The sequence below is a fragment of the Lytechinus variegatus genome, chromosome 5, assembly GCF_018143015.1.
Source record: "Lytechinus variegatus isolate NC3 chromosome 5, Lvar_3.0, whole genome shotgun sequence".
Lineage (NCBI taxonomy): Eukaryota > Metazoa > Echinodermata > Echinoidea > Temnopleuroida > Toxopneustidae > Lytechinus > Lytechinus variegatus.
The window spans coordinates 27,305,643-27,321,358 of NC_054744.1; the positions used below are offsets into that span (position 1 = coordinate 27,305,643).

A 15,716-nucleotide genomic window follows, 5' to 3' on the forward strand; every position below is an offset into this window, starting at 1 on the left:
TCCAAATACCTGAAAATGCATTTGTAATTTAACACAAAGAAATACATGACTTACTTTTCATATCCATGAGCAATTCAACAGTCTTGGAGGCATTTATCCTAAATTGTGCCTGTTGATGAGAATGAAAACACAACACAAATTATATGATCACAAAAATATAATATTCCAACATCCAGTATACAAAAGATATTCAAATGACACAATATTGATGTCAATATATATGAATTTAATTGCAGTATATGCAGTGTTGATACGGAAGTATTGAATACCCTGAACAGGGAGGCCACTATAAAGGCTTGATAAAAAAAAGTCTACATGTACAGTGTAGATTATGTACTACACATATACATGAAAAAGGTGTTTACTATGGCTAAAAATATTTCAAATATTAAAGTATGAATTCCGACTTTGGTCTTAAAAATGGTGTCCCTACCTGAAGTGAATCTGGATTTTGATAGACAGAAATGCATTGATTATTTTTTGGAAAAAAGTACTTTTTGGGGATTTGGGGTATTAAAGCAATCATTATTTTCACCTTCTTGCAATGTATCAAATCTTCTAATGCATAAAACCAAAGATATTACAAAAAAAAAGAAAACTACATGTTAAAACAAACAAACAAACAACAAACAACAAGTGGAATGCCTCTGGCCGTCTCACCTGCATCACGCGGTTCAATATAGCAGCAGTGCTGACTTTGAATACTACTCTAACTCGCACAAGATGTTCAGTGATACATGGTTACTCTCATGTCCACTTTTTATGAACTAGACCAATAAACTTACAGAGATTCACCAAAAAACCCCAACATGGCCAAAGTTCATTGACCTTACATGACCTTTGACCTTGATCATGTGACCTGAAACTCAAACAGGATATTCAGTGATACTTGATTACTCTTATGTACAAGTTTCATGAATCAGATCCATAAACTTTCAAAGTTATGATGGTAATTCAACAGATACACCCAATTCGGCCAAAGTTCATTGACCTTTGACCTTGGTCATGTGACCTGAAACGTGCACAGGATGTTCAGTGATACTCGATTACTCTAATGTCCAAGTTTAATGAACTAGACCAATAAACTATCAAAGTTATGATGGTAATTCAACAGATACCCCTGATTCGGCCAAAGTTCATTGACCCTAAATGACCTTTGACCTTAATCATGAGACCTGAAACTTGCACAAAATTTTCAGTGATGCTTGATTACTATTATGTCCAAGTTTCATGAATCAGATCCATAAACTTTCGAAGTTATGATGAGAATTCAACAGATATCCCCAATTCTGCCAAAGTTCATTGACCCTAAATGACCTTTGACCTTGGTCATGTGACGTGAAACTCATGCAGGATGTTCAGTGATACTTGATTAACCTTATGTCCAAGTTTCATGAACTAGGTCCATATATTTTCTAAGTTATGATGACATTTCAAAAACTTAACCACAGGTTAAGATTTCGATGTTGATTCCTCCAACATGGTCTAAGTTCATTGACCCTAAATGACCTTTGACCTTGGTCATGTGACATGAACTCTAATAGGATGTTCAGTAATACTTGATTAACCTTATGGCCAAGTTTCATGAACTAGGTCCATATACTTTCTAAGTTATGATGTCATTTCAAAAACTTAACCTCAGGTTAAGATTTGATGTTGACGCCGCCGCCGCCGCCGTCGCCGCCGCCGCCGTCGGAAAAGCGGCGCCGTCGGAAAAGCGGCGCCTATAGTCTCACTTTGCTTCGCAGGTGAGACAAAAACAGTGCAAACTACTGCAAAAAGGGAACAGCTAGCATGTCTGACTTGACAACATGTTCCAATACATTAATATGAGTAATGGTATAAATTTGTAATTTGAAACATACTATTTCCCCAAAATATGTTATGTATAGTTTGAAATCATATCTTGCAAATAATTTCCCTATTCTTTGCAATTTTAACACATGTATGCACACATTGTCATTTATGCACTCAATTGTTTTTTTCTAATCAATAAAAAAAACAATAACCTCTAGTTGCTGAATTTTTTCAATATCAAATCATTTTAAAATGTCACTCTACAACGTAATAATAATAAAAAAAAATAGGAAGAATATGAATAAGCTGGTACACTTGAGCAGACCCGTAACTTACTAGCTTTTCCATGTGTACATGTACAGGGCCCTGTAGCCCCTGTTGCATGAAAATTACTATTCCAATGGTACACTATCATGGTAACAAAGATCAACAGCCAATCATAATCGGGGATTCCATGCAAGATACCATTGGATGGCAAAGTTACCATATCAATACACACATGTAGTAACTTTTATGCAATGGGGCCCAGGTATTTTGCTGGTACCTTCTAGTCTGCACAGACACTAATTGAACAAATTATATAGGTCGTGACAGAAGTCTAGCTCAACTGTTAAATTACTGTGTCAATCTGCACTACATGTACCATTCTGTGTAGGCTCTGTAAAACTAGAAGTGTACAAGATCTCTCTGCTGGTAAAACAATGCCTTTTAATATAGTGACTGATATTTGGGTCATTTTTTTAGATTTATTGAATTGACCAGTGTCCATCCTAGTATGATTGATCGATATGTTTTGTCTCATGGTAGTAGTACGAGGGATTACATGTATGTAATATAAAAAGTTGTACAGAGTAGCCCCTGAAAATAAAAAATATGTATCTTTTGGCCTGGTACAAAAATTAAAGGAACATTAAAGAATTTACTGTATCTTGGAGAAGGTTACATGTACATGTACTGTAGCTTTTGTTCTTTCAAACTGTGTACAGGTGTATATATGCATTGAAAATACTGAAATTGCTGGTACCCTCACTACATTGTACCACAGCCGAAATGCAGCCGTTATTGTAATCTGTAATATTTTCGTTCTGTCAGTATGTACCATAATACTATTCTTCCTTTTTTAATCCAACACAGAAACTAATCCTATATGCACTTTATTTCCCTTCTTGGGGAGGTAAGAGTTCACTTCCTGTGTACTGTACACTGTGCATACTGCATGATGTACACAACAGTTCTTGCAGTTCTTGAATGCCATTTGAACCTCACATGGTTTTCTTTTCTAATATCAATTTGCATTGCATCTCTTCCAATGATCAGATTGGCATACATGTACATGTATTCTCATTGAAGATATAGGCCTAGCTATGTAAACTGGAAAACATACAATTGGCTGTCTTCATGTAGGTTTGCGCCACTGAACTGTATTACTTCAAAAAGAGCATATAAATAAATACTTTGTTGTAGCAAGAAAAAAAAAAGCTTCATATCTAATTAGGCTCAGAGTTCAAAGAAAATTTTAAGCAATAGATAACAGCCTTCAAACATTACTTCTCTTTACACTGCTGGGAAGAAGTTGAAATATCAGAAAATTGACAAAAAAATAAAATGTTTGCTTTTATATACAAATGTACATTAATCTTGTGTGGATTTTGATTTTCATATCCTTGAATTCCTACCATAAAGTCCGCAAATGGATGAAAATGGATGAGAAAGTATTATCATTGGACAAACAAACACATACTATTACATGTACATGTACAATGTACATTAATTTTTTTTTTAAATACTAAAATGAACTTACATAGACTTGTCATTTGGGTTGTTCTTATGCACACATACAGTATAAACAGGTGGGGGTGCAACTGATGAAAATACATGTATATTACACCTGTACATTTTCAGTATTTGATTTCAATTCTACAGCAATAAGTTTTCAGAAGCAGGTGTTCTAGAGAGCCTGAGCAAACTTATTTTTGTATATATTCCCTTACTTTCCTGGACTCATGCCAAGCAATAAAAACTGTCACTGTGATGTACATGTATGTATCATGTATGAATGAGGTGTAATTGCAGTTGTACATGTACATGTATGTCAATACCAATTACCACACAAATGTAATTCATGTTCTGTTCAGTATACAATACAAATGTACATGTATACCACACTGGTACTTTCTACAATAGTCGTTTGGTATTTCTTTTTACTATGAAATTTTGCTATGATCTTTTTCTATAAAGGTACAGTAAGACATTCCACTGTATATTTGTGTGCATCATGATCTGCTTATATCATCGCACGCACCACAAACCGCCCTCTCTACGCACTTCGATGCGAAAGTTAGTTTTGCAGAAAACGCATTTTAAGAAAAGCTTTTTTAAAAGCAGCAATAAGTGCACCTACAAGGAGAGCAAATTATTAATCGGTGTCTTTGTTCAAAAGTTCAGGTTCCAAAGTTTCATCCCGTATCTTTATATTTTCTTGAAGTTACATATTTACGCCACAGTGGACATCATAATAGAGAGGACGGTTCGTGGAATAGATACAGTGCGCTATTGCGCTACCACGAACCATCCCCTCTGTTACGATGCCCACTATAGCGTAAATAATTCACTTCAAGAAAATAAAAACCTAATATATATGTAAATATATTATAATATAATAATAATAACCTAATATATGAATAAACCTATAGACCTAATTTTCAGTTCTCCAAATACTCAAAATGACAAAAGTTCCGTTCAGAAATCATCTCGCCCCGCTCTAAAGACCCCCGCTAACAAACATCTCAGTTCTCTAGCCCTGCCAAAATTATCCAGCACGAGTGCGAGAGCTGCACGCACAGCTTCAAAACTCCCTCAGCTAGCAGCTTCTTGCCACTCTGACTCCATGTACTGCTAGCCCCCACATATACATGCACAGCGCTAGCATGCACCGTATACTATACTGCGATCACGTTCTGTAGACCGTTTTTCACACCGCACAGTACCGTATGGCGTATGTAAGTCCCAAGACCCTACATTTTACTCTTGTGGTCAATTCCTTAGACCCCCATTTCAGGGTTATGTGAGGCACATCCAAATCAAAATATAGTTTGAGCAAGTACATGCTATGCCATTGCCAAGAGGCTATAGATTTTTGACACCATTCATGCGAACACATAAAACATTTAGGGGAATAAGAAGTTCTAAAAGGTGTTATCATAGCGCCTACAGTTTCTTTTACAAATCATGCACCAATCAAAATAAAATAAAGTTTTTAATGAAATGAAAATAAAGACCACTTACCAATGAGGTTACTGCAAGGTCTTTCTCTTTCCGTAAAGATTCCGCTTGTGACCCAACTTCTTCTTTTAAAGCCTGAATATCTTCTTTCTCTTTTATACAGGATTCTTTTTCAGTTTTTAAAACAGTGTTCACTTTGTTGGCATCTCCTATCTGGCTTTGGAGTGCTTCGCTTCTTTTCTCCAGATGAACCTACAAAAAATTAATAAAATAACTGCACTGTCTATACATTCTGAACAAAGGATATTCATTATCATTTTCTTTTGAATTATGAAACTTGTATATATATATGTACATGTATCAGGTCTAAAGGGGGTTATTTCATGAAGCATGAAGTTGATCATTAAATTATTACACTATTTACACACATCTTTGTTAATTGCCAATTATTAGAATATGACAAGACAGGTATAGGTCATGTACATGTAGGTAAAAGTTTTCATTACTGGCCAAAGTTTAAACATCTCATGTAGAGCATTTGGATCTTGCACACACACTCAAACACAATTGCCCATTTTGTGCTACCAAAATCCAAAACTTTGTTAATCGATTTGTTTTCTATTGTTCTTCGTCAACATTACACGACGCACGCGTCTGTAACATTGGCAAAGAACAATAGGAATGAAGATGGCTGCATAAACATCGGGCAAGTCTCTTCCATCTTGTTGTGATATTTTTCTCATTTTTTTGATGAATTCTTGTTTAAAAATAAAATCTATAGTGCATAAATGTCGGAAATGAAGTTGCATCCCATGTACATGATTTAGGGCTAGATCTTTTAGAAGGAAAGTATAAATCTCGGGGGCAAAAGTTTCAGGTTTTAGCGGCCTACACGCACATGAATGGATAGGAATACCTTACTTCATTGAGTAAGCCTACAATGTATGTCAGTAAATGATTTTTACTCTCAAGAAGCCGCCTGGCTAGACATGGGGCCCCCTTCATACTAGACAGCTGGCAGCCGTCTGTTTCCAGGAGTTTCTATTTTTTTTTCTCCTCGTACACAGACGGCTCGCTTTTTCAAGTGACAAAAATATTTCACATGCGAAGTGGGGTCCGAATGAAAGCTAATACGGTACCATAAAAAAGAAAAATGATTTTGGCAAATTTTTTACATATGGTCATTTTCAAACAAAAGTGGACATGGGGGTGAAAATTAAAACTTGCTAGAAATCATTAGGCTTTAATGTTTTTTGAAAGTAGACATCTTAAATTATATTTTTCCATTTCAGTTACATAAAATTATTAATTATGTCTTGAGATATAGAGAATTTTATGCAAGGGAAATTAAATGTTGCAAAATGTTGATTTTTGCACTAAAATTCACATATTGCCTACCACAATGTAAAATTTGTATTAGAAGCGCATGTGTTTGCAAGATACAAGCTGTGTATTGTATCTAACTCCTAAATAGCAAAAAAAAATTCTTTTAAGTGTTTTTCTGAAAAAAATAGGGTTTCAAAGTTTTCAAAACTGGTTGTCGTGTCACTCACGTTTTAAATACAAAAAGTTTTTTCAAGCTGTGTATTCTGAAAATTAATTTATCCCAGTACAGGAGCAAATACAGTTTTCCTGTACCTTATTGTATATAAAGTAACTTGGTCCAATGTGTTAAGGTAAAGCTAAAATTAACTGTTAAAGTTGTGTCGTGTCACTCACAATGTCGTGTCACTCACGAAATGTCGTGTCACTCACGGTATTATATTGTGTATAAAAAAGGACATCCAGTAATTTTTGAAGCATTTTACCAGGGATACAGTCAAAATGTTTTTCCTGACATCATTTAGGCCTAATTTAGGCTAATAATTTCCTCCATTTTCCTAATTTCACTCCTTTTTATGGAAATATTGGATTTGACATTGAGTTCATCTATTTTCTCTCTTCTCCTTGGTTGCCTTGGTTTAAAAAAATCCTGACAATTTTCCATTGGTGTGAAGACTCGGATCCTAATTCATATTTTGGTGAATGTACTGTGATTAAGAATATAACAACATAATCAATCAACACAAAATTATGAATGTATTAAGAGAAAAACCACTATACTTTAGCAATTGACATATTTACAATGCATTTGGTGATGGTGATGGTTCAAGTCATACCTCTGTCTCCATTTACAGAAATGAGCAGAAAGTTCACCTTTCTTTTATAATGTTATTTTTTTTTGTCATACTCATTAAAAAACCTCGAAAAGTCAGGGATCTTATATTGAAATTTGCAGAAATTTTAGTGGTAAAGTGGTGTAGGAGATATAAGAGATCTCCATGAATACCAAACATTTTTTCAAATTCAGAAAAAAAAATTCTTTTCCTTCTGATTGATCAAATCAACCTTTTCATTTGTCATAAAGCTTGTACATGTATTCCAGGACATGAAATAAACAAATTTGCAAGAAAACATAAACATTTCAGGTGAGAATGTACTGAGATTTGATAACACATTTTGGATATTGCTTGAAGCAGCTACATGCGAAGTTCAAAATCATTATTTGTTCTGCCACCATTCATACCGCTAGTGATTAACTACATGTAGGGTCTGAACGGCAAACTAACGTAAGCGGGCCGATGTGTGTTCAGAGCAGATTTGCATTTACACATATTCATTACAACAAAATTACCGTATATATGTTCATGTAGGTCCCAACAGAGACATTTTGATTTGAGCAACTTTGGATGGGTTGCCATATACCGGTAGATCATTTTTTTGGGGGGGTACCCTGGTTAAGAACAGAGCTGGACCTCGAGGGGAAAAAGCTATTGAGGTATAAAGGGAGCCTGGTTGGGGATGCTGAATTGGATTTTAGTGTGATATCCAAGGGCTTAGGAAAGGAAAGGCTAATGACTTGAAGTTGTAGGTAATAGTAGCAGACAGCAAGAATCAGGTACTGACTGCATCTTTCACCTTGTGGCTGTCCCTGGATTCTCGTGGTTTGGTATATGATCCAATAATTAGCAATGAAAAGCCGCTTGCAAGATTCCTGCTTAAAGCACAGCTCTGAATTTTGGTACAGTGCCTACTGCCTTGGGAGGGTCCACATACAAGCAGTGTTCAGGAGAAAACCTATGCTTGATGAGTATACCTTTATCCCCAAGTTCTCGAGGATTTGCTGATGGTCCATCTGAAGTGTGCAGCAATGTAATTGTGGTTTGGTACCCAAAAAAGACATTGAAACTGCCATGCCCTATTTGGAAAATGCCTAAAATATTAAAGGAGGATAATATTGTATCCAATATTTCAAGAAAAAGGAGTCATACTTGACATCTTTGGCTACCAGACCATGCCAGATGATGTGAGTGACTATTAAGAATACCTTTCTTACAAGGAAAACTTATTCCATCCGTTGTGGATGCTGAATTGTAAACCTGTAAATTTTAATATACAGACAGAGATTAAGAGTTAAAGTTTTGAATGAAATAAGGCCTCAAAAGAATGTTTGAGATGTCAATGCCAAGACCACATAACACCTCCTTCAAGTGCCTCCTCCTCCTCCGAAGAGGAGAGTGGTAGAAGCCCGAGTGTGACAATAATGCGGTATGGTATAGGGAATGGGCAAATATGACCATAAACCAAGAATAAAACATCAGGATGACATATTATCAACTTTTAAGAAAGCAGTAATTATGTAATTAAGCTTCTTTTTTGGTTAATGGTATTTTACTCTTGTACATCATGCCAAAAATACTTTCATTGTTGAGATAAATGTTGTATTTTTGCACTTGTCGTGTCACTCACGTTTTTGATGTCGTGTCACTCACGGTATATAGGAGGGTACCATTTTCCATAGAGAAAGTTTGATTGATTTTGACTATATGTGTTAGATAGGTACACTATTTATGTCAATTTACTGTAACTCACAGTATTCCTTGACAACTACTTGGGCACGAATCCAACCATATGTGTTAATGGTCAGAAACCCATGTCCAAAATTTGTCGTGTCACTCACGCACCATTTTTTAATCATATCTACTAAACAAATTGTTGAATTCAAATCAAACTCGTAGTGGCCCATGCCAGTCCTATATTGTATATAATATAGTAGTCATGACTGATTCATTATCTTTAAGTTTGAAGATATGAGCCCTTAACCCCCTCCGATTGTCGTGTCACGTTTGAAAATGACCATATTTAAATATTTTGTAGGTAATTGTATAGTTATGGTGAAAGTTTGGTGAATTTTATGAGAATTATGTGTTTGAGATGATTGAATTCATGAAGTGTTCGGTAATACGATCCACTACCATACATAAACATATGGCCATTTTCATCATGATTGAGTCCCCTGTGCCCTGTATGGCAGAGAGTCCAAACTTCGCAGACGGTCATTATCTCCAAAACTAGCCAATATCCTTAAAATATGACATCATCAACGTGAAAAGCGACCTAAAATTATCTTTTGGTGAAAGTTTCTTTAGGATTAGTCCAGTATTCATGAAAACATTGGCAAAAGATCTGCAAATTTGTCACCGTTAGCGCCCATTTTGAAGAAAGCAACAAGCATCACGATATCACCATTTTACAAGCATGACAAGCAGAAATCATCAAAAATGTGAGTTGAATGTGGTACTAACCGATTCCATAGCATTTTGCCATCAATCTGATAAAAATATTTCACTTTTTGAGCTTGAGTCTTTGTTTAAATCTCCACAAAAGCTTTGGTGCGCGAAGTTAAATCACACTTTTTCTGAACGGTTTTCCAGCACAGCCTGCATTCGCAGATCGGAATAAAATTTTGCGATCGCGATACCGGCGAAATCCCTTGACCTACTTTACATTTTCGTCCATGATTTTATAGTTTAAAATGTGGTAACTATTTCTAAATTATTTATAAATTATGAATAATTTTTGAACAAGATTAGGCGTGATGAATATTCTTGAAAAGTGCGCGAAGTTTGGACACCCCATCATACAGATCGCGATAGAAATAAATCAAATACATGTAAAATAGAATTACAATTAGAACTTCGGACTCTGTAATTGGTGGGTGAAGCCAACGGAGTTTAGCTGAACAACAGAGACCGAAGCTTTTGGTCTACCACTAAAAAAAATTATCTCAAAGAAAGCCGGCCGGAGCACAGGTGCATTAGCGCCAATGACTGTGTCACAGATTTGTGATTACCCTCATAAGAACATGCGTGCACAAGAATTACGTGCGTCGGTAATGGTAATGTCATACTGTGTGCATCACACCCACCTTTTTCATTGCCAATTCTTCGAGTGTCGCCGTCATTTCTTGCACTTGTCGCTGCAGAAGTCGGCTTCGTGATGACACATTCCAGTAATTAAAAGCTAAAATACAGATAACAACCAGGAGGCCTAACGTTAGGAATTGTGGTGTCCGGCCTGGCCGACCTCTAGAGACTCCGTTTGCCACCATTTTAATGTTTTAACCTCTTTAGAAGTTTCCTTCGATGCCGTCCAATTACCGCGAAACCGGCTTTCACACTACGCGATACGTGGAAAACGCGTTGAACGTATCGGACTAGATCATAGATCTAGACGTTGAACGTATCGGACTAGATCATAGATCTAGACTGCATGTGTAGTATTGAGAGAAAGTATGGTAGCCTTACTGTATATTTTCTGGATTGATTGGGGAGGGGCTCATACAACTTTTCGGTGGCATCATATGGGCATAATAATTTTAAAGGGGTGTTATCCATGTATATATTTATTAATAAATATATCTCTATGGTCCTATTCCACAGACATACATAATCAATGAAATTACGATCATAGCAAGGGCGGCCGAATCCAGGATTTTCCAAAGGGAGTGGGGGGGGGGGGGGGTGGGAACATTGGTCCTCAGTTTATCACTTTATAATGAAAGGCATATTTCAATTAAACATAGTTATTTGCTGTGACTCTCAAGGAGGGGAGGGGGGGGGGGCACGAGCCGGATGTGGACCTCCTGAATCCGCCACTGGCTTTGTAGAATAATCAAACACACACACGGCACACTTAGGTACAGGGCTGACCCGAACATTGTCCGTTAGGGAGGATAAGAGATTATGCACACCCTCACCGCTTCTACTAATGAAAAGCTAATTCTTAACTGCATGCTTAACTGAGAAGGGTATCACTAATAATTGTATTTTAAGCATTATTTTAACAAACAAGTGATATATATGTAAACAATATCAACGCGACCTCGAAAGGAACAGGACAGTTCAAGAAAGTCGAGGCGCGAGGCATGCATGCACAATAAATATATCTCATTAAACGAATAATTCGGTTTACAGCTCAAACTTCAGCATGGATGCAATACGAAGGCCACTTAACTGCAAACGTGAAGCGTGAGCTAACAATTTTATTGATAATTCGAACCTTAAAAGGAGGGACATTTTGATTTAATAGATGCATGAGGCGAATCATTCTTTCATAATGAAAGTGCTATATAAGCGCAAGCTGAAATTATCATAAAATCGTATGCATCATATAATCCTCATGAATATGATTAGTATTTTATCCCCCCAAGGCAATGCTAGCACGAATCACGAACGGTGAACACCAATCTCCGCATTGTTTTATTTTCCTAACCCTTTTATTTTTCTCTTGGTCTTCCTTCATTTTTATTGGAGTGGAGGCTTCGATCGGTTTATTTTCAAGACCGAAAATATTAAACTCATAAACGAGGGAGCGAAGTGACCGAGCTTGTCGTGAGGATGCTTTTGCATTTTCTAGAGTACATTTGAATGATTTTTTGCACCCTTTTACTGAAATTTGTGAAAATTTTCAGTAACAAGATGTAAGTTTTCGAAATTTCGGGAGCGGGGGCGGGATAAGGCTACGGGTAACTCTGTGAGGTATGAATATTCTTTCCCTGAAGTTTGGAAAGTTATGCACTCATCCTATCCATATTTCGACCCTCACAAGAGACTATCATTATTCATCCCATTGCTTTTTGATAGGCCTTTGAAAAGACAAATCTACCGCCCACTGCGCGGGATGGAATGTACAAACTTCTTGCATTCTGAGTGATTGTTATAGATAAGTATTTGTAATCATAATTACATTTGAATAATGCGTGTGCGCTTTGCATTTGAATGAAATTACACATCCAGACCATGGGGGAAAAGGAGAAAAGAAGAAAATGAGGAAATAAACGAGGAGAGAAAAAGCATGAAAAGAGAAGTATTTATATTATACGTCCATAGGTGCATATATATTTCAGCATAATCTGGCACGGCATGCCCCTGCGTGGCATAATCTAATCTTTCAGAACACAACTTTTGGATCAGTTTATTACCCAAAACAAACAACGGAAGAAGGAAAAAAAGGGGCAAAATGTTAAATACTGGTTTTGAATTGTGAGTGACACAATATTCAAAATGTTTTTTGTCAGAAGTTCAAGGGCTATAATATTATGTATATGTAATATATTGAGTTTTACTGGTTCAGAGTAATCTGTTTTGGATTCATTCGTAATTATGTCATGATTATATTGTTATCTTTACATGTATCAATATGATTTTTGTCAGTATGGGAATAAAGGACTCTGATAAAGTTGAATTTCAATTTGAATTTGAAGTAATGCAACGTCTAGGGCTATGTTTAAAGTCTAGTGTCCTATGTCGGGGTTAATTTGAGAGGTATAACTATGGTAACTTTGTCTTGATGGAAACTATCATGGAAATCTTTATTTTGATTGGCTACTGCTTGAGGCGTGGTATTTGCCAAAATAGTATAGGCCTATTCCTAAGGGGGGGGGGAGGCACTGGGACTGGGAGAGGGAAGGGATGCTGTGCAGCCCAAAATCTGAAATATAGCTCCAAAGTTATCAATATTTTTTTCGTCCTAATATGGGCAAAGGAAGTTCAGTAGTTGCCCTCCCTATAATCAGTGTTTAATTTAAATGGTCAATCCTATTTTTTTGACAATCAGCAATATCAACTTAAAATATTTCGAATGGGTTGGGTCGAATTCAATTCAGTATATATTTCCAAATTCATTAAAAAGAACAAAATGAGAACAAAAGTATATATATATATATATATATATATATATATATATATATATATATATATATATATATATATATACACACAAAGGAAAAATATATAACATAAAACAAAGCAAAGGTATCAACAAAACACAACTGAAACAAATAGTGGTGATGATAAAATTATGGTTGGCACATAATTATAAAAATATCGATGAACAAAATAATGAATGGAAATCGGGCATGCACAAAAAGCCATAAAAAGGCTTGTTGAAACGCACATACCCAAGAAATAAATAGTTAAAATAAAATTCAGTATATGGTATGGATGCGGCAAGTACCAAAGAATAAATAGGGATAAGAATAATCATTTCATTAAAACAAAAAAAACTAAATTAAACAAACTTCAATATAAAACAAAAACAGAACAAAAGATAAAAAGAAAACAAAACAACAAATATAAACAAACGGATAAACAATCAAATAAGCAAATAGTACGAAACCACGTTAAGAGATATCAATAATTGCTCACTAATTTATTTTTATATTGTCTTTTAAAAGTATTATTAAGTTGTATATTATATGTGTTCAGGTCTAAACTATTCCATAGTGTGGGGCCAGTGTGTCGTATTGAATATTTAGATCTATATTGTTCCCCCGTTCAATTAAAACGGTCTCTGTTAGCTCCATGGTCCATCCATAGAGCTAGCTCCATGGTCCATCTGTGGAATTTGTTGTGAATGTTTGCATTAATTGAGAACATATTCATTAAATAGGGTGAAAGACTTTTTGTGTGGTATCGTTGCATAATTGAAGCAATTTGAATCTTGGTAATATCTGGAAGTTTAGCTGTACGTAATGATTTAAATAACAAAGAAGTCGGGGCATTATAATCTGTCTTCTTACATAATGTATTGCTTTTTTGTGTAGAATAATAATTTTTTTGTTTATGGCTAGAATAAGTATTACCCCAAATTGAATTGCAATATGAAAGACGAGACAGAATATAAGCATTGTATAAGAGTAAATAATATATAACTAGGTACATTACATTTTAAACGATTTAAGATTCCAATAAAACGTGCTATTTTGACAGAGATAGAACTTATATGATCATTCCAACATAAATTATTGCTTAAAATCACTCCTAAAAACTTAACTGAATTATAAAATTGCAATTGAGTTTTATCCATATGGAGAAATATGTCAGTTTGATTATATTGCACACCCCTCTTTTTATTAAATAAAACACAATGAATTTTATTTGTATTTAAGGAAAGTCTATTGCACTTAAACCAGGCAGAAATTTGGGCAAGATTTCTATTTAAAATCTCAAATAAATTATCATGGGAGGCAAGAAGTGACGTATCATCGGCATACAGTATAAAATGTGGTTCATGGCAAGAATTAACAATGTCATTTAGGCCCAAGAATAGAACCTTGGGGCACACCTGTTTTTATTTCCATGAAAGACGAATGGGTATTATCATAGACAGTAAATTGTTTCCTATGTAATAAATATGACTTGAACCAAGTCATATTTTGCCTTCCTCATGTAATAGGCTCGTCAAAGCTCACCCTGAGCTCACCGTTATTGCGCCCTCACAGTAAGCAATCACCATTGATCACCGAATCGACGTGCCCTATTTTACCATCCCGTGGACAGGCGCTAATGCATGTACCCCGGAGAAGCACAAAAAGGCGGGAAACACACTCGGTATAGTGAAATGCATACGGTAAAAGCGCGGGCTTCAGATGTAGAAGAAGTATTGCAGTGGTGAGCGAGGATAAGTGTAGACCTCTTGCAAGTAAGCATACATCAAACCATAGAATATCTAACAGTTGAACTAGCGATGGGCAAAAACCGCGGACGCACTTGAAAGCCAGGCACGGTCGCCACCGTTCACCATTTAAGTTTACAGCTTATCTCATTTCACACTGATGTACAGTATATCACATTAGTGTAACTTCCTACTTCGGATGCCCTTCAACCAAGATATTATCAGCGGAAAGTGCATTATTTTTTTTCAATTCGTTTGGAGGTAATTGCTTTATTGGATCTATACCCAGTGACTGCAGTAAGCAAAAGGAATGCCAAAATGGAGGTGGAATGAAGAACATGGGAGTGTCATTGTGATGGTGTTTTATCAATTAAGGTACGGAGTTGGATGTTGGAATTGAAATAGGAACAACCATTGTGGAATATAATTGATTTGTCAGACGTATCCTCTTCAAGCTAACTATACCAGTTAAGAGAATAGGAAGTTGGCGCCGAGTAATAATCGCACTGTACGGGAGGGGATATAAAAAAGCAAGGCTGAGAGGAGAGAAAGATGAAATTGAAGAAAACAAGGAGAATAGGACAGGAGAGAAGAGGAATGAAATAAAAAAGAATAAAATAATAGGCAAGATAGACTGACAGATAGATTGATAAATATTTAGATATGTAGATAGATAGATATATGGATGGACAGATAGATAAACAGATAGATATATAATTGTATATAAATTTACAGATGGATAGTTTATCGATAGAGGATCAGACAGGTAGATAAACGATGAATGGATATAAACAAAATAAACACATAAACAAATGTTCGGGTAGGTATAAATATATAAATGGATAGATAATAAAATTCACAAATAGAAAGAGATAGAGAAATGGAATTTGGCAATTGTATTTTGTAAATAAATCACTATC

The 15,716-nt window shown here is 35.6% G+C and overlaps 2 protein-coding genes across 4 annotated transcripts in view; one reads left to right on the top strand and one right to left on the bottom strand.

Annotated features, from left to right (window-relative positions):
- Positions 1-10,516, bottom strand: part of LOC121415855 (putative uncharacterized protein DDB_G0271606) — a 30,685-nt gene extending 20,169 nt beyond the window's left edge. For all 3 annotated transcript variants that reach the window (XM_041609227.1, XM_041609228.1, XM_041609226.1), the window contains exons 1-3: positions 10,268-10,516; positions 5,083-5,271; positions 55-109 (exon numbers count right to left, since the gene is read on the bottom strand). In XM_041609227.1, coding sequence (XP_041465161.1) covers positions 55-109; positions 5,083-5,271; positions 10,268-10,450 — 427 coding nt within the window. In that variant the 5' untranslated portion in view covers positions 10,451-10,516. The remainder of the gene's footprint in view (positions 1-54; positions 110-5,082; positions 5,272-10,267) is intronic.
- Positions 10,517-14,680: 4,164 nt separating this feature from the next.
- The window catches only part of LOC121414989 (regulator of G-protein signaling 7-binding protein-like), a 58,622-nt gene continuing 57,586 nt past the window's right edge, over positions 14,681-15,716 (top strand). The window contains exon 1 of the mRNA XM_041608031.1: positions 14,681-15,171. The gene's annotated coding sequence lies outside the window, so the exon portion shown is untranslated. The remainder of the gene's footprint in view (positions 15,172-15,716) is intronic.